This window comes from Orbicella franksi, chromosome 12 (assembly GCF_964199315.1).
Source record: "Orbicella franksi chromosome 12, jaOrbFran1.1, whole genome shotgun sequence".
In the NCBI taxonomy this organism is placed as follows: domain Eukaryota; kingdom Metazoa; phylum Cnidaria; class Anthozoa; order Scleractinia; family Merulinidae; genus Orbicella; species Orbicella franksi.
In genome coordinates, this window is record NC_138156.1 from 12,843,672 (window position 1) to 12,866,736 (window position 23,065).

A 23,065-nucleotide genomic window follows, 5' to 3' on the forward strand; every position below is an offset into this window, starting at 1 on the left:
ACATACGATAGTTTGGGAATGATTTTAGACTAATATTTAGGGCAACCTTAGTTTATTCAACAACTTGCTACACACAAGGGCACTGGCCAAGGTTAACAATGCTAGAGAAGGGAGTTAATACTAGCCTGGATTTCGTCGCTTCCAGCAGCTCCTTCGCGACCTTCTAACAAATCATTTCCCGCCTTCAACAACAGCGCAACATCCCCCTTGTTCTGGGCAATTTCTTTCTGAAGAGTCTAAGAAAACAAGTCGACAGCAGTTCTGTTAGCATAGATTGTCATCAGGTTTTGATTTTCATAATCAGACCATAAAACCAAGCGAAAGCAACTATGTCTTTAAATGTACCAAAGTTCTGTTAAGAAACGAAAACAAATTCAACTTAGTCTACGTGGTATCAAAAAGGTATCGTTACGCGTTATTCATGGAATAGGCAGGGCAAACGAAAATCTGGCATGTGAACTCTCAGTTATAAGTTCAGAATTCACTTTTCATATTATGATAGTCACGCAGCGTTACCTTCCCAAAAGTTGCATGATGGAAAAGTACTCCTTGCCTCTGTCGTCTGTCTGTCTGTCTAGCTGGCTGTGTCTGTCTGTCGGTCGGTCTGTCGGTGTGTCTGTCTGTCTGTCTGTCTGTCTGCCTGCCTGTCTGTTTGTTTGTCTCTTTTTCAGTTTACGTGGAAACATATTAACCGGATGGTCGAATAATGCAACGTTTAGACGTGTTTCACACATCAGCCCCTGGATCTTACCTTGTGTTCAGATATTTGTCGCCTGATTGTATCCGTATCTCCCCCCACAGGTTCCAGCTTTCCCAGTCTTTTCTCCGTCCGTCCCAGGAAAATAGTTATATTCCTCACCAGTCTCCTGTATTTCTCCATCTGTAACACTGTCGTCTCTAACGTTACATTGCGCGTTTCCAAACGCTTCCACACTTCATCGTACCGCGTACGTACTGATGTTAAGTCCTCCTCGAGAGGGCACTGGGGCGTGTCACTGGGCTGCTGGGCTGTGATACTGATGATGACCTTTCCCAGTCCCACAAGGAGATCGATTTGAGCCTTGTACTGCACGGCTTCGTTCTGTAACGCCTGCAATATAGAGTCAAACACCCCATTACAACTGGGAAATTCGTCCGGCTTCTTGAAACTGCAAGGAAGCTGTACATTCCCATTCAGAGATAGGATGTGTGGGTAACTAGCGCAAGCTGTAAATGATGAGTGCTTACCACTAAACGGCACCCACTATCCAATCATAGCTCACACTGGGTTACCCACACAGTCCTGGTGTCAAATGGCGACGCTTACTCTCCAAGAAGAAAAAATTCAAAAATTCGAACAAATCATGGCAAATTTAATATTCGATTTAATTGACCTAAATTATGGAATGAACTCGATGAAAGATTCAAGTGTTGTACTTCTAATCAATTTAAAAAAGAACTAACTTCGCATTTCATTAGTCTCTGTTAATCTTTACTGATATTTTGATGGTATATATCTATTCATTTTGTTTTGTTTTGTATATTTACTCTTGTACCAAGTTTATAATATTTATGTGTACCAATGTATTTGTTGTGCCTCTTTCCTGACTCTCACATTTTTAATTATTATAATTACGGTCACCTAACTAGTTTAGCTTTTTAGTTATTTTGGGTGTCCCACTACTGTATGTACTTTACTGTTTATTTATTTATTTCTAATTATAATCTTGTAAATTCTTTTAGTTGTTTACAGTAGTAGAAATAAACCGTTGTTGTGGACTCAGGAGCGGTGACTTACTTTAATACCCTTGTGAATATTTGGAGCATTGGTGATGGAATAAATTGGAATTGGAATATAGAAGAATAGATGGAATAAGTTGAATATCCAGCTAGGCCCAATGATATAAGAAGTGAGTATCTGGCATTTAAGGCGTACTGTCCTTTGCTTTACGTATCATTCGGTAGCTGCATTCTAAAAATAGCTCGAGATTATCCCTGTCTGACCCAACCCTTTATCAAATTTTAAATTCAATTTTTTCAATTTCCTGCAACATTTTCCCAATAATTTACCCCCTTCCCCAATGCCGTCATAACCTTCGTATTACCTTCTGTTCTTTCATCTGTGAGCTGAGCACATCAGGGTCGAGACCCACAGGGGGTATGGAGACAAGCCTCACTTCAATGTTGTCCAACCAGACAGTGACGTTTTTGTAGACTGAGTAAAACTTCTCTGATTGCTCCTGTAATTCATCAAACTTAGCCGTGGTGTTTAGCAGTTTAATGGCCAAAGCCTGCCAGTTCTTGTTGACGCGATCTAACGTTTCCAGAATGATGGACTGCTGTTTGTTCTTCTCCAGATTGATCAGCTCGTGACCTCCTTGATTCACAGATTGGAAAGCTGGCCGCATCTTCTCCACTTCATCTTGGAAATGCTAATAAACAAAAAAACAGTAAAGCATTACTTGCAAGCGTTTGTAGGAGTTATTGAAATATAGCATTACGTGACATTCTTTTAACAAGCGTTGACAAATCAGTCAAAACCGATCCCCGATAAAGATAAAGATCAATGTCGTATCTTTTAAAAACCGTCAGTGTACTTTTGAAAGACCAAAAAAATCCTCCCACAGGAATGCAGTAAGGTCACCCATTTCCCCGTGTCCACGTGACTTTGGTCACGTGGACACGAGGCAAACATTATTTGGAAAGGCAAGTTTGTGGCGTGGAAAACGTGCCGAGTCCTTCCACGCGTCACGAACGATGTAACGTTTTGCAAATTCCACTTTCTCTTCCAAATGTCAGCACAATTTCAAGGATACATGTTACAAGAGAAAAGACACCAGTCAACCAAGGAACATTAAATAAATAATGCATCTTTTAATCTCAGAGCTAGCGATGAATGAAATGCATGGCTGTTAATAAAGAGAATTCACAGTTTGAACATTAAAGAAATAAAACCGAATGCCACTCACCTGTAGCTTCTCTTCGAACACGAGTATATCACTAGTCACCAGTTCACCAGAATCAAGTCTCTTGATCATTCCCAGTTCCCAGCGTTCGAAATCTTTTGCGATCATAATGAACACACTCTTCAATTCTTCCTTTCGCTTGTCGGATCTTTCCATCACTTCAGCCCATAGTTTGTTGAGTTGTTTCAGTTTGGATTCTTTGTGTTTCTTCTTCTGTGAGTGGAACATCTCGTTTAGAGCTTCCACTGACGTGCCATGGCGATTCACTTCCACTTGAAGAATCTGAAAACAAAAGAATCCAATTATCTTTAGCCTACGACTAACGGGTACTCCTTCTTTCGCTTAATAAATAAACCGCGAGGAAAAAATGGCCGCGTGAAATCCTGGGGGAAAAAAAGGCGCATCTCGCCCCCAGGATTTTCCCCACCATTTTTTTCCTCTCTCGGATTTTTTTTTATAGCTCGTCATCCAGTTATGCAAAACAGTTTCCGATCAAGCAGAGCGTGCGTAGCGTTTGTCACATTACCTTGAATTGTTGCGCCTGGTTTCTAAGTTCAATGAGATTGCGTGACACGGGTGGCAGTTTATCCAGTTGTTTCTTGAGTTCAGTCAGCGCCTTGATAGCGACTTCTAATCCATCCTTGAAGTTCTGTGAGTTAGTGAGTGCGGACTGCAGCTTGGCCTGGTACACAGAGATGTTCGCACACAGCTCATCGTATCGCTGATTAATCGACTTTTTTCGCTCAAACTCGGGGACGCGAATTAACCCTTCCACGCTGTGACCGAGCACGCTGACAGCTACGATCTCCGCCTGATGTGAATTCACGTCTGTTTGCAGCGTCTAACAAGAGAACAAACACAAATTAGATTTATAACAAGAGTAAAACCTTTTTCAATTCTGGTAATATTTTGATCTGTTCAACTTAAGTAAAGGCTTCTAATTCTGTTTCATTTCCGTTGTCTTCTTCTTTAAGTGAAAGCATTGCTCAAATGTTAAGATACTGCTGTTGTAATCAGGAGGTCTCGACCAAGCCCTAAAGTTCAACTTCTGAGCCACACCTTATTACCGTCACAATCCTCTATTTCATTACCTTTTTTTTTTATAAACTACAGTAACTCGTACCCAAACTATTTCTTTTTTTTAATATTCAACCGTGTCTCTTTATTTCTACTTATTCCGCGTGAAAGAAAATCGAGGACCTCTGCACAAAGGCTACCTTATTTCTGGTTACCTGAAGATCGCTGATTTGCTGTTTAATAGCGGTTGGATCAGGTTTCAGAGGCTGTGCCATGTATCTTGCTAGTGTGTCCTCTACACTGTTCAACCAAGGTAGCACCTGTGAAGCTTGACTGTCGTACTCACGTAACTGACGCCACGAGCGGTCCAAGATAGTTCCTTGTTCACTGAGTAGCAACAGAAGCCTGCAAGGAAATAGATAACGCTCTTGAATACAAGAAAACTGTCGAATGATGCTAGTAAGAAATTAGTAACTAAGCAATGCATGATAGGAGATGTAACACCAGAGGGATACGTGACCTAGGAATGCGTGGAATGCGATACAGGCCGTGGGATAAAACAAGAGTAGGATGCGTGACCACACGTTAGAAAACAAAAAGTGGAAAATACAGTTCATAGCAGATGTAGCACAAATGGAATGTGTGACAAAGAATTAACAAAAGGGGAATGCGTGACAGATGTTAGCCAAGTCATTTCGCATTTCAGCACATTCGATAGGCCTGCAGAATTAAAGCAACATTAAAATGTTAAAAACAAGAATATTTGTAACATTATTTACCTGTTGTAACGTTCATTGATATCTGCAAGCTTGTTCTCTAGTACCCAGGACTTTTCATTCGGGTCTGATATAACTTGAGTCGGCGACTTGACATCTGCGGATTCTAACGTGGCTACAGATCGTTCGAGTTCTGCGTGGAAGACCTTCAAGCAAAATAAAGTTCCAATCAATTAGGTTCTCTTTACCCTCATAACATGCACAGAAGGTACTGGAAGGCCGAATTTGTATGTTATTTGGGTAATTTACTGATTAAGATTTCAATTCTCGTTCTCACAGTACGAGTTAAACTTAATCAGATACTTTTTTGACATTACCCGTCCCCCTCCCCGTTCCCAGCGTAGTTTGGTCCAAGATGGCGGCGGCTTCACAACCGAGCCTAACGAAGGAACGAATTTTTGGCGCAAGAAATAGGGAACTGTACACAGTCCGACAAGACATCGAAACAGCCATAAACTCCCGTATACAGCAGTAAGCTGTTCAGCAAATATTTTTGTTTAGTTTGACAGTCCTTCTAATTCTAAGGTTATAACCTAAGAATATCATTTTAAGCTTCAGAATAAATACAATCACAAAACGCATAAATTGAAATGTTTGCGTTTCCAAGTTAATTTGACGCAGAGCTGATCAGCTGCTATGATATGCATGGGTCTACAATCAAAGATTGGACTTGGAAGCGGTATTTTAAAAGTAAATTTAAAAAAAAACAGTCACCTTGGCTTCGTGTAGAAAGTCTTCTCCACTCTGGTTCACTTCCTTCAAGTCTCGTTCGTGGTCTTTTACGTCGTCAACAAAGTGCTACAACGAAAGACAGAGAAAACAATTACAACCTTACTTGTTTTGCGAGAGTAAAATTTGTTTTCGCCGAGGGCAGACGAATGGAAACCATCAAAGAAACTGAGGATTTTAAAGAGCTCGGATAAAAGGATTGTACGAATTCAAATCCCTTCTCGTGCGACTCATCTTAATAACGCTTACTTCGGTAAATATTTACTTTATAAAAATGTCAAATGCAACAAAAGGTGATCAGGCAACAGAATAGTAGAACGTGATTCAGAAAAAATCACTTCAAATTGTGCTAGTCACTTTCGAATTACGAAGAATACAAACTTGAAGACTACAGAGTTTCTTTCCGAGGTAGATATAGATATAAGGTACGAATATCGTATAATAAGTAGTAATGTGCCATAAAAAGTGGCGGTCAACTTAAGTTAGCATTTTTGGCATACTTTCAAAGCGTCTTGACTTAATCTCCCAATCCGCATACAAATCTGACGGTTCCGACCAACAGAAAGTGCCATTCTTTTCCGAAGATCAGACTTTTCCAAACAAAGTTTGTCTGACCTCTGTAGGATTACTGAGCACTAAACTGAACAATTCTCTCACACTGCTTTATCCCACATGCCACACACTGTGCTGGTTATTCTTCCAGTTAAAATAATTCCGGCTCAATTCAACTTTTTCCGCAATCAGAGTACACTAACCTTGTGAATGAGCAGTTTGTCCTGCGCTCTCTGCAGATCTTTGGCGTCAAGTAGAATGGCGGTTCCTTGATCTTCTGCTTTCTTAAGCCAAGCCTAAAAATCAAACCAAGTACTCTCATTAGGAATGGACCATCGTTAGTAAAGGCAAAGTCTATTACGATGCGTGTGATCGAACACATATTAGCCACGCGCGTCATCGGCGTTAGCCTCTTCCAAGCGTTTGTTACTTGGGGAGCACCGCGAAAAACGGCTGTTGAAAACAATTTTTTTTGGGGGGGGGGGGGATATCAAGCACCGCACTCCGCAATCCTGACTTTTTACCTCGGCGTTTATCGCGCTATGCTCCAACTAACCAAACGCCCGATATCTGCAGCATCAAAAGACTTCCAGTATCGTGACCATGAACAGAACACAGTGACCCTGGCTAGTGCTCGAACCCAGACCGCCCTTGCCGGTTAACGGAGCTATGAGAATATTGCGGTATGCAAACTTTTTTCAAAATAAAAAAAATGGTAAAAACCTCACAAAGACCATTAAACGGACAGTAATAAATCTAATCCAAATAAGGATTTTTAAAACTTGGGAAAACTGAGACAGATCATAGTTGGTACTCGCGGTATTCCCAATTAATCTAAATTTTCAATCCAATGTTAACTACACTTGTTTCATTGTGGTTTATCACTGCCTCTTTAGCGTTCATCTATCGCACATTTACTGTGTCGATTAATTTAGGGTTTAACAGTTCGCTATTTTCCCATCCTATACTATCCTACTATTCCTTCTAAAAATAGATTGATCCCAAGAGTCCGCTTCTGAAAGGCGCAAGTGTATTTCTACAAACACAGAATAGATAATGAATTGACTTATGGAGAGTCAGTGTACTTGAAAGGGAACTTCACCCCTTTTTTGTTCGAATATATTTTATAACATTGCCGAGGCTGAAATTTGAGAAATTTTAAGAATATTTTAAGTAGAAACCTGAGGCTGAGTTTTTGAAAAGAACATAATTTTGTGCGTTGAAAGTTAGTAAGTACAATAGAATTGTATGTGTTTCACTAAACCGAATAAAATTCTTCCTTTCTCCAAACGGCAAACCAGCCAAAAAAGCCCGCGCCGGAAAAACAATATTCTTTAATAAAACAAGAGTGTAAGACACACGGTGTAAAACGATCTCGAAAAACACAGGCCGATTTTCGTCTGTTGTTTCGGCGGAGACATAATTGAATTATAACTTCTGACAGTCGTTGAGCCAGATCAGCCGGCCGTTTAACGACAAGTCAAAAGACAGAATTGTGTATTAATAGTCAAAGCATTTCGAGACACTTCTTTACTGTCGTCCCTCGAAACATAACTAACAAAAAGACAATGTGTGGAGCCGTGACCTCACTGAAAGTTCAGTTTGTTCTTCACAACAATAAATTTCCAACTTTTTCCAAAAGACAAAAATATACAAAAATGTACTACAAAAATAACCAAGAACGTCTGATAAATTGATATTGTGGTGAAAGTTTAAGGACAGATTTCTTGGTTTCAAGTGGACAAAACTCCTCGCCCTATTTTAGTACCGAAAATGGCAATTTCTACGCTTTTACCCTTGTATTCGTGAGACTGTGGGCATGGCCATTTTTTTTTTCGTTCTACTTCAGTTTAACCGTTCGAAATGCAAAGCTTGTTGTGAAAATGACTCAGTTCAGTTACTTCTTTTTTTCGAAGCGAACGGATAAATAGGCAACTTAGCTTCGATTGCCGCTAATCTTCCGCGTCCGGTCTCCGTTCCACAGACGATCAATCGATCTATAATTGATTGATTGTGCTAGCCGAAACTTTTTGGGAAAGAACGTTTCTCCTTTTCTCGAAACATTTCGTTAATTATACATACCAGGAATGGATGCAGCAGTTCCTCAAACTTCGTCAACTTCTCGTGAATCCTAACGAGTCTCATGTAGCGATTGTCAAGCTCGGCTTGTAGTCGTCCCCATCTCGCTTCCAAGATGCTCATCTTCGAGTCGAGTTCGGCTTTTTTCGTGGGCGACAAAAGCTGACCGCTGCCTTTCAAGAACTGCTTGCTCTGTAAGAGCATAACTTCAACTGGTTTCTTCCGCTCATAGACAGCCTTAGTGAATCTCTAGTTAAAACAAAACAACAAAAACAATTAGTCAAACTGGAAGGGTATCGGTTTACAGTCGTCAAAGGCTTTATTTCCGACCACGCCGCCCGAAAGTTCTCAAACTGAAACACGATCTCCTAAAGGTGACTGACGATTTAGCAGCTCATGAAGAAGATAACCATAATAGAGTAACAATATTAACCCTTGAGATTTACTTTATATTGCTTACAAGCAATTCATGGGGTAACTAATCAGTGTGCATAGGCAATAAAGACAAGAGATGAAGACGTTAGCACAGATTTCAAGAATACACATGACTACACTGGGCTAATAAGTATTCTATAGAAACCCTTTCAATATATCAAAAACCAAATCAATACGGCAATATGTCATTAGCTTCTTTACGTTTTCAATAACATGCATTGCGATATAATAAACTTGTGTTGATGTATCGGGGAAGAGGCAGTTAGCGTGTAAATGCTGCTATTAAGGGATAAAAATAGGTTACTTTGCTGAAATAATTTCAGGGACTGATCGAATCAGGCAAAGTCATTCATAATTTCAACAACGACCTGTTATCACTTGAGAGAAATGGAAGCAACACTCAAGAAATTTCAAACGGCTCCTGTCGAATCCATAATGTAAACAAACGTTTGCTAAACGCATTCTTACTTAATTAAGCCAATTTGTTCGCTCATGACAAGTCAAGTTGCAATCGTAAAAGAAACAAAAGCGACACTTGTGATGGAGTGAATGAAAATGATCTTCATTTCACTGTAGCTTCAGTGCTCTGAATTTTCTAAATGGTCGTTAAAACAGTGTGGCGCTAAAAACAAACCAAACTGTGAAAGCGAACATAACTGTACCGTGAGTCGACCCTTTGCATATACTGTACAGTGCAAATTAAAAAACGTTGCGGAGCAACGCCAGACCCATTAATAGTACGCTCTAAAGCGACACTTGTGTTAACGAACCTGGGCTCCATGTTACAAAGCATCGCAAAAACTAACAGCCAAGGCGTCCCTGTCTCCAACGGAATCTTAAACTCCATCAGCTCCGATAATAAAAGAGTCTTAACTTGACCTTATTGTCGCCGGCGACAAAGGCGATCAACGCTTCATGTCGAACGCTTATTTGCATTTGATCTACAGCTCTCTTTCTGGGCTCCGTAGTGCTAACTTGAGTTCACACACGCTATTTGTTTGTTTTACGTGATTATTAAAATCACCAGGAAAAAATGAACGCTGATTAAATGTAGATTAAACAAAAACTCTTGGCTTTTTCAGCATACTAGTCTCAAGGGAACCGAACGCAACGGATAAAAATACAAAAAGTTTGCAAAACTAAGACGTCGACCAAAGCCGATTGAATTGAGAGAGAAAGTTACGCATACACTACCTCCAGTTGAAAAAAAAACTTAAAAACTTGTTGAAAGTTGAATCAACTAAACAAACAGCCATCTTGTTTTTTAATATCCGTGATAATTAAATTTAGCAATTCCCGCCCTGACGGATAAAGCCACAATATGTTATCATTCAATTAAAAGCTAAGGAACTGAACTTTCATGTGGTGCTGTTTATTATGCTGTATATGCAAGTCGGTTCTAACAGCTTTTGTTGAGTCTGTGCCTGAAACCCTAGAGTGTACAATACAGGTGAAGAATTTCGAGAAATACTTTCACGTGGTGCTGTTTATTATAAAGTACAAAGTGGTTTTATCGTTAATTGTTCCTGGTGGATAAAACCCAAGTGTGTGACCATTGAAATAGAAGCTCTTGAGATGAGATTTCAACCAGTGTAGTGTATTATTTTTTTCAGTCTGTGATGTGAACCTAGTGTGTGACCATTTAAATGAAAGCTACTAAGCTGAAATTTCCATCTGGTGCTATTTACAATACTGCATTATCTTTTCAGTCTGTGGGTAAGACGTTTGAACCTAGTGTGCGACCATTCAAATGAAAGCCATTGAGCCGAGATTTCATCTCGTGCTATTTACAATACTGTATGAACCTCTCCGTCTGTGGTTTGACCCTCGTGTGTGAGTATTTTCATCACAACTACTGAAGCATACCTTATAGTGCTGTTCGCTTATCAATTCCTCCAAAACAAGAATATTAGGATTTGCGAAATTTGTCTTAATTTCTTATTCTTTCGAATATACTCCGCTGTACGCGATTAATCAAAAAATACTCCTAACTTCTTTTCTTGCAGTGTGTTTCATCTATCTTGAGAGAAATTTAGTTTCGGTCATGGCTGTTACTCCAATATGATCAGATGATACTTATAGCCTAACCTTAATACACCTTGATGCTTATAACTTATCTCCTTTCATATTTTATGACAAGAGAATTTGCAAATTGATCGCAGCCGGAGGCAACTGTCTCACGCCTTGAAATAAACAATAAGCATCTCTGTTCACCAATGAAAGTCGAGTAAGAGAGGTCAGTCTTGAATTCCCTCCTATCCCATTCTTACCTTCTGTTCCTCAATCTGTTCTTCAAGCTGCTTGACATCTGCGGGAGATGCTGTTTGTGCTACCAGGGTTTTCTCAGTGTCTGACAACCAGTCAAGTAAGTGCTGGATAGAGGAACACCACTGTAAACACGCTTCTTCAACCTGTACAATGAAAAGGTAAACATCACATGAAGGAGGTGTGAAGTTCACGCAACGAAACGGTGACTGTCACAAGGCAGTTGGGTGAACGTCACGCCCGGAAGAATGAAATGTCACGCACGCTAAAATGAGGTAAATGTTCATAGGGGAGAAGTGAACGTCACATAAGGAAAACATGAAAGTCACACAACTGACAAGGAAATTTATAACGGTAAGCTAACGTTTTGTGACGACTCGTGAACCATTTCACAAATTTCGTACTGTCTTTCTGTTATCAGGGTTGTAAAATAGGAACAAATTAACCTCTTTGTGTTCTTTTCCCTGTCTCTTCAAAGTGTCCACAAGCATTTCCATGACGATCTGAACCTCATTCAAAAGTTTCTCGTATCTGGCGTTCATACTCATCAGAGATGCTATGATTTCCTCGCGGCCCTTCTGGGCACTTTCCAGGAGGGGGTTGGCAGGGTCTCGGGACTCGGGCAAGTGATGCAAGCTGTGACGGTATTCCTCCAGGTTCCTTTCCCACACCTAGCAACATGTACAAGACACAACGTAAAACACGCACATGCAAAGGGCTTTTATGACGACATGATTGAACTTCGCAGTTAAACACACAACTTAAGCAGCTGAAAAAACAAAATCCAGGCTTGAACGGAATTGGAACCCATGACCTCTGCGAAACCGGTGCAGTGCTCCACCAACTGAGCTATCAAGCCAACTGGGAGCTGGTCACGTTGTGAGTTCGTAATATACCCGCAGATGGTAAAGGATTTTTGTAGTTTCATGAGAATGTGTGAAGCAGCTTACGAAGCTACAAACTACGAGGCGTCAATAAATATATCATAAAATCCGAGGCTTCAAGTAGTAATTATATCAAACACGAGAGACAATGTTTCAACGGGATATCCAAACACCGAGACGAGAGTTGAAAATACGATGCGCAGCGGAGTATTTTTGACGAAATTCCAGGTGTTTGGATAGCCGATGAAATACTGTCTCCAGTGTTTGATATACATGTATCTTCTCAATCGAAACAAAAACTAAGGAGAAAACGGAGAAGTAAAGGCATCAAAGTCTATGCTAATTAAGACCGGGTATCCAAACCTCCTTCAAGGTTGTGATTTTCTCTGTTTTATCTTGAACTGTTAATTAGTTTGAGAATGAGAATGCTTTTCTTTAGTGCATGTCTTATAAGATGTCAAGTTCTTTATTGATTTCGCCACAACTTGGTCTGCAAGAACAAATCACCCGTACAAGCCTGACGTCAAACCCGCAAGATTAAAATGTCATAAACATTCATTTTTCGTTAGGATTGTTAAATTATGGAATGAATTACCAAAAGAAGTAGTAGAAGCTGATAACCTTCAGCAGTTTAAACTAACCTCAAATTGTACTTAAATGTTTTAATGTAATTAAGAATCTTAATTTTAATTGTAATTTTGATTTTTTTTTCTCATAGGGATAACCTCTTAACTTCCTTTTCTAGATGCATCTTTCTTTCTTTTTCTTGTTTTTTGTGTTTTTCCTCATTTTTAGTTTTTAATTGTATGTGTAGTTTGCATCTGAAATAAATAAAGTATGTGTGTATGCATGTTTATCAGGCGCTTATCTGCAGGGGAGTCTCATCAACATCAAGGTGCTTTCATTAATGCTGTCTCACCTGTGATTCGTCCGTGTATTCATGTCCCATGGTGCAGAGAGTTTTGATTGGGACTTGCTGACTTCGAATATCTGTGTACAGAGCCTGAAATGACAAAAATAAATAATATGGTTATGAACAACTTTGGAATCATTAGGACTTTTAAACCACCAAGGAGGATTTACCCTTCTGTACTGAACTGTCCCGTGGAGTGCAGTTTGATCACAGTCATTACCTAAATGCGTTCTTGAGGAGAAGTAATGAAAGCTTGCATCTCTCACTGATCCTGAAAGTTAGTTACAAGGTCTCCGACATAACCAACCCAGCAAGGGCTTTTCCATTGGAAACCTAGTCCAATGAATTTCCCACTAGGGTCTGGTAAGGGTCTATAGCTGCCACTGTCCAGTGAGCTAAGGAAACCTTTTGCCCATTGGTTATTGCTCTGTTTAAAGGTTTGATTTTGTCCCTCTTATTTCAAAGCTACATGTACTTAATAAAACAGCTTGCAGGCAATTTATTTTCTCAACACTTTGACCGAACGAAAATAATTCCAACTCACTGTAAGTTCTTCCATAACACTTTCAGCATTACTACTTTCTCTGCTCGAGTCTCGGTCTTGGACTTTCTCCTCAACTCTTTCTAACCAGTCCAATTCATTCTGTAATCCAGCTTGAAACTGCTCTAGTTTGTGTTCAGCTTTGACGAGTCCCACAAGACGGTTATCAATCTGATGCTGGGCAGCTTCCCATCTCTCCAGAATGGCCTGTACTCTGGCCTTGTCGAAGTCCTTTAAGTCAGGAAGCGACCTCTGAATGTCTTCAATCTTGCTCTTTCTTGGCTCTATTTCAGTTTGAAGTGCTCCCTATTAAACATACGATTTGCTATCGTTATTCATTCAACAACGTTCCCATTAAGTTACAGTAGATTAAAGCAAAAATATGCCACCCGGCTATGTCATGCTGTTGTCAATACGTTAGAGGGCAAAACTTGGCAAACCAATTAAAGGAGATAATTGATTGATTTTAACAGCAAGTGCTGCTATCTACAACAGTTTCAGTAACCATGTGAAAACTTAGTTATTCCATTTGACATAATTCGCATCTAAGTTGTTTATCATGCGATAAACTTGTGGAATCATGTTTCAGAAACATTTGAAAGCTTATAAATCACGTGGAAGTTATGTTTCACTATGGAGGTCAACTTAGACCAAAGGAAATAACAGCTGTTATCTGTTGGTACCTGTAAAACTTTGATCTGATGTTGAATGTCTTTCAGGTTGGCAGTGAGACCAGGCTGTTGTATGAGAATGATTTCAACGCGTCGCAGGCTATCTTCAAGATCTGACACAAGTTCAGCAATGTTCAGCAAGAACACAAGCCTGATAAACAATAATATACAGATTTCAGATTTTCAGATTCAGATTTTTTATTAATTGACACTATTTACAGACATATTTCACTATCACACACTATTACAAAAAATTCATTAATTAAAATAAGGAAAATATAATAATAATAAAACCAAAACAAAATGTGCTCAGTGACCAAAGAAGCATATGCTATCGTGTTGGTCACTGACACGTTCAAAAATAACAGACAAGACACATCAAGTAATAGAAACAATGCAATAAAGGAAGTAAAATGTGAGTAACAAAAGTATTCGAAATAAACAAGTTAAATGAATAAATCATAATGCATCAAATGTGAAATCAGTGTATGCTAGCATGGGAAACAAAATAATTTCGGAAAATCTGTAAAATGCAAACAAAGTATGGCCTGCTTTCACTTAATGAATCAGGGCTTACATATTCAAAAAAAAAAGTACAAAAAAGAACTTACATATTCAGATGTAAGACATTTGAACATTTTATACAGAACTGATCTATCTTTGACTAGGTTTGACAGCAAAACAGTCATGGAATATTTGTTTCTCAACAAATCATTGTGTATAGTACACAAATTATTGACAATGGCACTTTTGTCTGAAATAAAATTGACTTGACCTGCCAAAATCTACAGTTGCCTTTTGATTAGTTAACAGTAAACATCAGGATGTCTCTGCCAACTCACATTCTATGCCACGTGTACGTTTCTTCCTTCACTCTGATCCACTTCTCAGACAGTAGACCTAACTTGCTTTGCAGTTGCGGGTCCATTTTGGTGATTAGTGCTTGCATCAGAGAGTTGTACTGTGGAGCTCTTTGAGTCTGTTGCTCTTTTAAATTCTGATAATTATACAAACACAAAGAACAGACAGCAACATTGGTCAGTAAAGAAAACCAAAATGTTTAAACATATTTGGTATGTTAATTGAAGGCCTCTCCTCCTAAAAAAGTTACATGCATGTGTTGACTCCATCATGGACAAAAGTCTTTGAAGGACAAATCTGCAATTTGAGCTTTCTTCTCACTCACAAACCAATTGAAATGTCTTATGAGAATACAACTTCCCTTCACTTCACCCTGCTCCTGCCCCCACCCCACAGACAGGGTTGAAAACTAGTACCTTAATTTCTCCAAAGTTTCAACAATGTATTGGTGGGGGTGGGGGGAAATAGCACTGTACTACATCACTATCTCAAGGACGTTTGTCCACTACTGAAGGAGTCTTGCCACTAAGCTTTTTACCTCAACTTGCTGTAGAGTACTGGACAGGCTTCCTTGGTTTAGAGTCTCTCGTGACTTGGTTTTCAAAAAGGCTTCTGCTCTGTTAAGCCAGGCCAGTAGATCATTTAGAGTGCTCTGAGCACTTTGCTACAAAGAGGAAAAGTGCCAAAAGTTCAAATTAACATTCAAAAGTAGAAAACAAGCATTATAAGCAGATTATGAGTACAAAGAAAGTCTGCATACAAGCCAAGTGGCCCATCAGTCCAGAGCTTAACCCAGTTTCTATAGCATGAGGCGACTAGGAGTATTTCTACTCCCCCCTGGATGGGATGCTAGTCCATTGCAGGGTTACCCCCAGCATTAAGTTCACCGGTACCCATTTATACACCTGGGTGGAGAGAGGCACTGCGAGAGTAAAGCGTCTTGCCCAAGAACACAACACAATGTCCCCAGCCAGGGCTCGAACTCGCACCGCTCGATCCAGAGATGAGTACACTAACCATAAGGCCACCGTGCCTCCCTGGTGCTCAGATCATGAGTGGAATATATAAAAAATATTTGTAAGCTGCATACATGGCATAACAAAATAAAATAACCCATTTTACTGTTCTGCACCAAGTGATCAGGCCCTTAAGCCTCATGATACAAACCTTGCTGCTTCTCCACTGTAAACTACATGTAGTTTCTAACAACTGCAAGGTCCACCCAGGCCTCGCCTTTATGCATAGGCTTGGTTACATTACACAGACCTGTAAAGTGGTCTATTGATTGTACATGTACATGTACACTATCCTCATAGGTTAATTCTAGATTGCTACTGAAATCAATCCCAACAGAAAGAAGATATGTCCATCTACAATCCTGGTCGAAAGTCTTGGAACACTTTGCACTTTTGCCAACATAATTATGGTCTTTCTGTCCACCCTCTCCCCCTCCCCACCTCCAACACAATGTGGATGTTGGTTCATCCAAAGTAGACCCACTATTCCAACATTGCTTGGCGGGGACGGGGGCTCAGAAAATTGAATAGTGACTTCATACCTTCAAATAATGCATCACCAGTTGGTATTTTGTCAAATGTGCCAAGGAAATTTGGCCAAGATTGTAGATCTAAGACTAATGACTTGCGTTCCACATTTATTAAATAAACCCACTGTACCTTATCAAGGGTTTGCACACTTTGCATTCCATTTGTTATGGTTTCTACAGGTTGTTCACTTAGTGAGACCGTAGCTGCCGTCACTGGGTCTTGTTCAACTAGTCTTTCTGTGATACCAACTATTTCTTGATCATCAGGCATTTGGATATCTTTCAAAAGCTGGTCAACATCTTTTGAGCCTGCCAAAAGTGACAGCTTACCCTGAAGAAAAAAATGAAAAGATCAGTTATAACTGGTTTTACATTGCATAAATATTCTCTATGATGTCAATGATACCTTAATTTTGTTGGCACTGTATGTAAGTCTGTTCCCATCTGGAGGATTGGGGGGGAAATATACCACTATTGTGATTGCTAGATCTTAACTCATGTTTTCCATAGCATGAACAGTTTAAGAGCATTGCTATCCCCTGCATAGGATGCTAGTCCAACACAAGTCACCCTCCTTCAGCCTCAAGAATATCAGCCCAAAGAATATCTGAAATCTGTTTCCCTGAAAATTTGGTCACCAAGTCCACCGAATAAAAAGCATGGCCTGAACCATTTTTCTTTCTGGGAAAAGGTCCCACCCCACCCCTTATTCTTTATTCACTCAATCTGACTCTGACAAACATGTGAAAAGTGTTGACATACCTTCTCTGGAGAGGTGGATTTGATCACTTTCACATTTGTAAAGACCTGTTCCTTGCTGAGAGCTTGCTTCAGGTTCCAGTGTCTTGTTCTCCACAGTGTTAATAAATGTTTATACTGAATTTCCAACCTATTGGACCAAACACAAGGAAAAATTACTGGTACAGCATGGTAAACCAAACTTATAACAGACATTCTCTCACTTAGAGCGGTCCACTCCAGTTCTTCTCTGATTTTGAACTAGAAAATAACTAAATGATAAATAAGGAGTTGGGAGTGTTAACAAATTGATACCGTATTTTCCCGTGTATAAGTCGACCTTTCAAGACTTAAAAATCAGTCCAAAAATTCGCCCTCGACTTATACATGAGTCAAAACTTGAGATCCAAGCGCCAGTCAAATAATTAGCATAATAATTGTCTTTCAATGTTAACAAACATGTGATAAGCGGCAGCACAGTTTACAACGTACGTTCGCTTAGCGATCTGTCTCTCCATATCAGAGCTTCAAGTTAAAATGCATCAACATTTATTCGTTAAATTTTAACCTGGATCTTGTAGACACTCACTGGCTCAATTTTGTCATAAAGAACCAATATTTTTCCTTTAAATAAAGCTGTGGTAAAGCCGCTCGGAGAAAATATCTTTCGCGCTTGGAACTTCTCTGCTTGGTAACCTGGCAGGATACGAGTGCGAGGACTTCTGTACCAGTACTTGACCGATTTCAAGGCTTGACTACCAAGTTCCCAACACACGCTTTGCACTTTGTTTATGGCATCGTTCTGAAAGTCGTGAGCTTCTTTGGTGTTTTGCCTGTCTTATAAAGCCACTTTTAATCTCTTCGCACTTAAAAAGGCTTGTTTGAAATCCTTACGTTTGATTTTTGTGAGCATTTTACAAAAATTATCATCGAAAAGTCTGCATGCACATGTGTTGCTAAACTGGGTATAACGCTCGTATACGTGCCATAATAAGCTTTAAAACTGCGCATTGAAACATGCTGTGATTTGTTTACATATCTGTGGTAGCTGAAAGATAATTTTAAGAAATACAAGATAAGTTTTCCAAGAAATCCTTACCTGGAAATTAAGAAAATCTAGTTTTTGACCTCAAAAATTGGGGGTCGACTTATACACGGGATCGACTAATACACGGGTAAATACGGTAGATGTGTACACATTTTGGGGGTTTTATTTACAAAGTGTTTTCTAATGAGCACTGAAAACCATCATGGCCATTTCACTGCTTAGTGACACTTGTCTAGTGATTGATAACTCTTCCAAACTGGAGAGAAACAACCTTTGCATCATTTCAACTGCTTTAGTAAGCAAGGATAGATAGTAGTGCTTATGGTAGATATATGAAGAAAATCAATTTTGGAGTCAGAGATCGAGTGGACCATTCTTAGTGAGAGCCTCTTAACAATTCATGAATTAGAAAAGAAATACAGGCATTAAAAAAAAGCACATAACAGATTAGTTAACATTGATTCATCCTAATTTGCAATTAAACTCATCAACAATAGACGAGCTTGGGCAAAGTGCCTGGAAAGATAGTGGAGCCTCACGCACAAGAGCTGGGCACGTAGGGTAACCATGACAACCCTGTAAAGCAACCACCAGGCACCGTCACACTGCAAAAAAGAGTGGAACCATGATACCTACCTCATACTTACCAGAAAGGGAGGAAAGGCAGGGAGCAAAGTCGCCAAGCACAGTCGAAAAGGCAAGAATGCACGTGAGAATGAGCTGACCTCAAAAGCCGAGCTGTAAAACCACATGACCACCTGCAAACCTCAACTACTGCGCATGTCCACAACAGGGGAAGCCACTGACCAGCATTGTTTCGCGTTTAACTTAGCTCAAATTGCAGTTAACCGCATTAAAATGTTTCAAGTTTTTCAGCCAAAGTAAGTCATCTCATCAAAATTTCTCTCAACATCTACACATTTGATTTGTTACTGTCAGTTACAACTAAGTGAACACAAGAAGATCTTACAAAGACCCTGTAGAACCTAATACAGGAAGTTGAATCATTCAGGTCCAACACAGATTTACAGTAAGTAACATAAGTTATATCATTTTACCTTGTTGAAAATTCAGTAGCCTCTACGTCAGGAGCAGGAATAACAAAACATACTGACGGCACTTCACACTGTCTACCACTGGCATTTGTGATCTGGTAAGAGATTCAGGTTTCAGGGAAACACGGGTTTGATTAGTGATTTCGATCAGGGTTTTTTGGTTTGTTTGTTTGTTCATTTATTCTGTTTATTTTATTTTCTACTGAGGTCTGTAATAATATACACTTAAGAAAGAAAGAAACGAATCACTTCCTGATTACATGCAAGACATACTTTCCAAGAGTGATGTTCAGAGTTATCCAGCAGAATACACTCTTCACCTTTGTTGACAATATTCTGAAAAAAAAAATTAATTAAAAACATATTTAACATAAACAACCGGAAAAATGAATTTCAATGTGTGTGCAGGTCTTTCACACATAATGCACCAACTGTGCTACAATCAGGCATATACCTTGACCACAAGCAAAGTATTTTTCCTAACCTATCTTCCCACCCATGCAAAATTTTGGCCAAGATCTCACTGAGAATCTCGGTGAGTTCTTGGCTTCTGAGATTTTGGTATCTTGGTGAGATCTTGACAAGATTGTGCTGAGATTTAGAGAGACTCAAAAATCATAGGAATATCCCAGCCATCTTGGTGATTATATCTTGCCATTCTCGACAAGAAATAGGAAATCTCGCCAGGATCTTGCCAATATATGAATATACAAACATCATGGCAAGATCTCTGCAAAGTCTCGGCAGTCTTGGCAAGATTTCGCCAATCTCAGCGAGATAATCGAGATCTCAGCGAGATCTAGGCAAAAATTTTGCACAGACACCGGAACAACGAGTGTATATCAGACTCACCTGCATGTTCTTGTAACTGCACACTGGGTCAACAAGAAGTTTGCTCTTTAGTTTGGATTTCCTCTGCGGCAACGGTACCACCTTTTTACTCAGGAGTTGTAAAGAACTTATGACATCTTTGAAGTCAACTAGTTCTTGTTTCATTTCCTGGTTAAATAAAATTCATGTCAATGACTTAATTTTCAAGTGTGGCCAACACCTAACTTCTCCTCACACCATCAATGCGATGCCAGTCAGGTGACCATCACAGCCATCAATCAGGAATATAGCATCTTGACATATTACTGAATTCTCAGAGAGGAGAATTACTTTTCACAACTTGGCCAAATTGAAAGGGTTAAAATAAAAGAATCAAATTTAGTCACTTTTAAAAGTGTAGACAAACTGCAGATTGTCAGTAGTCTGTAATTTACAACTTTAGGGAGAACAAAACCTACAGATTTTGCACAGCATTAAAAAGAGAAAATATCAGGAAGAGGTTTAATGTTCAGCTTCCTTTCTCAAACCAATTAATAATTCATCACGTTTAAACAAAGGAAAAATATCAAATACAGTTTAAAGGGAATAAAAGTGCTACTTAGCATTTCAAAAAATAATGTTAATTTTGTGATAAACTCAGAACATATGGCAGTGACCTGAATTATTCATGTAAGCCACACCTATTAACCTTGCCTGACCATTTGTTTACTAAGTATTGAAAATGAATTCTCGCTGAGTTCTGTGTGACCTAAAATATCCAGTTTAGATAGATACACTGAAACACTAAGCATAAAAGCAAGCCATAGGATAAGAAACACAAAACTGGCAAGAGCAAGGCATAAATGAATGCTGCATAAACATAGAGCCTCCACTAGGGAAACCAACTAGAGAGACAATCTCAGATAGTGCAGAGTGCATTGCATAGTTCTGGCACAGTAGTCACACATGTCGTGTTCACTCCCGGTTTGTATTTACTTTGGTACCTAGGGCTTTTTCCCTTGCAGAATATGATCGGACAGAAACCTTGATAAGACATAACCTTGTCACAATCTTGGCAGTGCGTATGTTTCATGTCTGCACTTTCATTCGATATTTAATAATAGCTTACAGTTACTGTTTGTCAAGACAGTGTGGTGGCCTCATGGTTAGTGTGCTTGTCCCTAGATCAAGTGGTCCAGGTTCAAGCCCTGCCGAGGACACTGTGTTGTATTCTTGGGCAAGACACTTAACTCTCACAGTGCCTCTCTCCACCAAGGAGTGTAAATGGGTACTGGTGAATTGTTGAGGAAACCTAACAAATTGCAAGGGAGTGACTTGCGATGGACTACCATCCCTTCCAGGGGGAGTAGAAATATTTCTAGCTGCTTCATGCTACAGAAACCGGGATAAGCTCCAGAAGCTACATGTATGAGCCAAGCGGCTCCAAGGCTTCACTTCAAGACAGCTTCCACATTTTATGCTGGTGTTTTACGCTGATTTTTGTTCATTTCAAAATTCAATAATACGTTGAAGAAGCAAATGTGACAATTTTAATTTTCACACCAACATTTGTAACTTGATACTTCTGTTTTCCTCGCAAAGGTATGTAACTTAAAATCCTTGTTTTCTCAAAAACTTAAGAGATGAACGGAAGAAAGTAAATATCCTATGACAAAATGGAACAAAGTTTAACATCTTATGAAAACTTTTCACCGATAATCAAGAAGTAATTTAATTATCAAATACTCATAGAATACCACATTCTTATACAGTTGCCACCTCAGTGATATTGATTAATGCAATGGAGAAGCATTCACGAAGAAGTATTGAATGTCTGCACTACTCAGTTGACCGAAATTATATATCCTACATCGGGAAACGAGTCCCGCCAAAAACTGAGTAAATTAATTTACGCTTTCATTACATGCCACAGAGTCTGCAGCAATATTTGAACACTTGGTCTCTTTCATAGGGACAATTGAAAGAAAAATAAATAAGCCACTAGGGAGAAGCAAAACGTTTCCATCCTTAATTTGAACTCTGGCAAAGTTTGATAATAGCAGATGATATTTGATGAACCGAACTAGGGGTAATTCTAAAAGATACTCAGTCACAGTAGCGTTTTTTGCGCTAAAACGGGAGAAGTGACATTACACGAAAAATAACTGCTGTCCTCGGTCATATCACAATCATAACAAATAAAGAACCACATGACTCTGGGGATGAAAATGGAGTATATCACGCTAACAATGCTAGAATGCATGCATCCTACATGTTGGGTTCTACCACAAGGAAAAGCACTCAACATTTTCGCTTCACATGATCTCAAATGAAATGCATCTTTCATCTAATATATAGTCAGCACGAATGCTAACTAATCTGTGCATGCGTTTAGGGAAAATTGGTTTTGTTCTGAAGAGAATAGTACCACAAGGAGGACAAGAGGTTTCCTAAACCAAATATATAACTTTGTGATATTATGATTACAGTAAGGCAGGTGATACACATTTTTACGTAGTGCACACAGGCACCTACCCTCCCCAACCACTTTCTTGCCTGAAGACTAATTAATTAATTGATATTAATTAACCAAACAAACATTAAAGTTTACACCTTATGGCCTTGTTGCCATAGTGGACATCAGCCCCCAAACCATCCCAATAGTGCAGTCTGCACTAAAAAATTAATGATAAACAAATGAGCTGATTCATGCATATGGACACAAGGAGATTAATGACACCAAAAATATTCGGGCATAACTTTCTTTCAAGGTCATGCATAAAGGTCACCCCTGGTGAATTGTATTATGCTGCATACAATATGATATTGACGAAAAAGAGGCTATCTTCTGCTTTTATAAAATGTTAAATTATACATGTTAAGATCACAAAACAATGCCACTTCAGGAAGGTTTAATCTGACGACCCACTGATTAAGGACTTTGTTAATACAGATCAACAAATCTTTCTCTCTGCTGGACAGTGAGGTGAATGAAAGAAGGGACTTATGCTGCAATGATTATGTAACATTTAAGTACAAAATGTGGCTGGAGTCACAGATAAGTAACTTTTTTAAATGAGATACAAAGTTTTTAAATTAAGGTGAGCTTAGAATGCAACAAAATGATTTTAACAGCTATTTCCTCGTTTGAGACATATTATCCAAACTACTTATTAGACCATAGCAAAATAGCATCTTAA

General features: G+C 39.2%; 1 protein-coding gene across 1 annotated transcript in view; it reads right to left on the reverse strand.

Moving 5' to 3' along the window:
• LOC145463982 (uncharacterized) overlaps positions 1-23,065 on the reverse strand; it is a 126,383-nt gene that overhangs the window by 80,213 nt on the left and 23,105 nt on the right. The window contains exons 27-48 of the mRNA XM_081447781.1: positions 19,908-20,054; positions 19,329-19,391; positions 19,059-19,150; positions 16,977-17,103; positions 16,345-16,545; positions 15,207-15,332; positions 14,650-14,804; positions 13,820-13,958; positions 13,140-13,442; positions 12,602-12,685; positions 11,245-11,469; positions 10,804-10,944; positions 8,102-8,347; positions 6,223-6,315; positions 5,453-5,536; positions 4,742-4,884; positions 4,178-4,367; positions 3,472-3,786; positions 2,949-3,227; positions 2,085-2,411; positions 752-1,090; positions 126-236 (exon numbers count right to left, since the gene is read on the reverse strand). Coding sequence (XP_081303907.1) covers positions 126-236; positions 752-1,090; positions 2,085-2,411; positions 2,949-3,227; positions 3,472-3,786; positions 4,178-4,367; positions 4,742-4,884; positions 5,453-5,536; positions 6,223-6,315; positions 8,102-8,347; positions 10,804-10,944; positions 11,245-11,469; positions 12,602-12,685; positions 13,140-13,442; positions 13,820-13,958; positions 14,650-14,804; positions 15,207-15,332; positions 16,345-16,545; positions 16,977-17,103; positions 19,059-19,150; positions 19,329-19,391; positions 19,908-20,054 — 3,930 coding nt within the window. The remainder of the gene's footprint in view (positions 1-125; positions 237-751; positions 1,091-2,084; positions 2,412-2,948; positions 3,228-3,471; positions 3,787-4,177; positions 4,368-4,741; positions 4,885-5,452; positions 5,537-6,222; positions 6,316-8,101; positions 8,348-10,803; positions 10,945-11,244; positions 11,470-12,601; positions 12,686-13,139; positions 13,443-13,819; positions 13,959-14,649; positions 14,805-15,206; positions 15,333-16,344; positions 16,546-16,976; positions 17,104-19,058; positions 19,151-19,328; positions 19,392-19,907; positions 20,055-23,065) is intronic.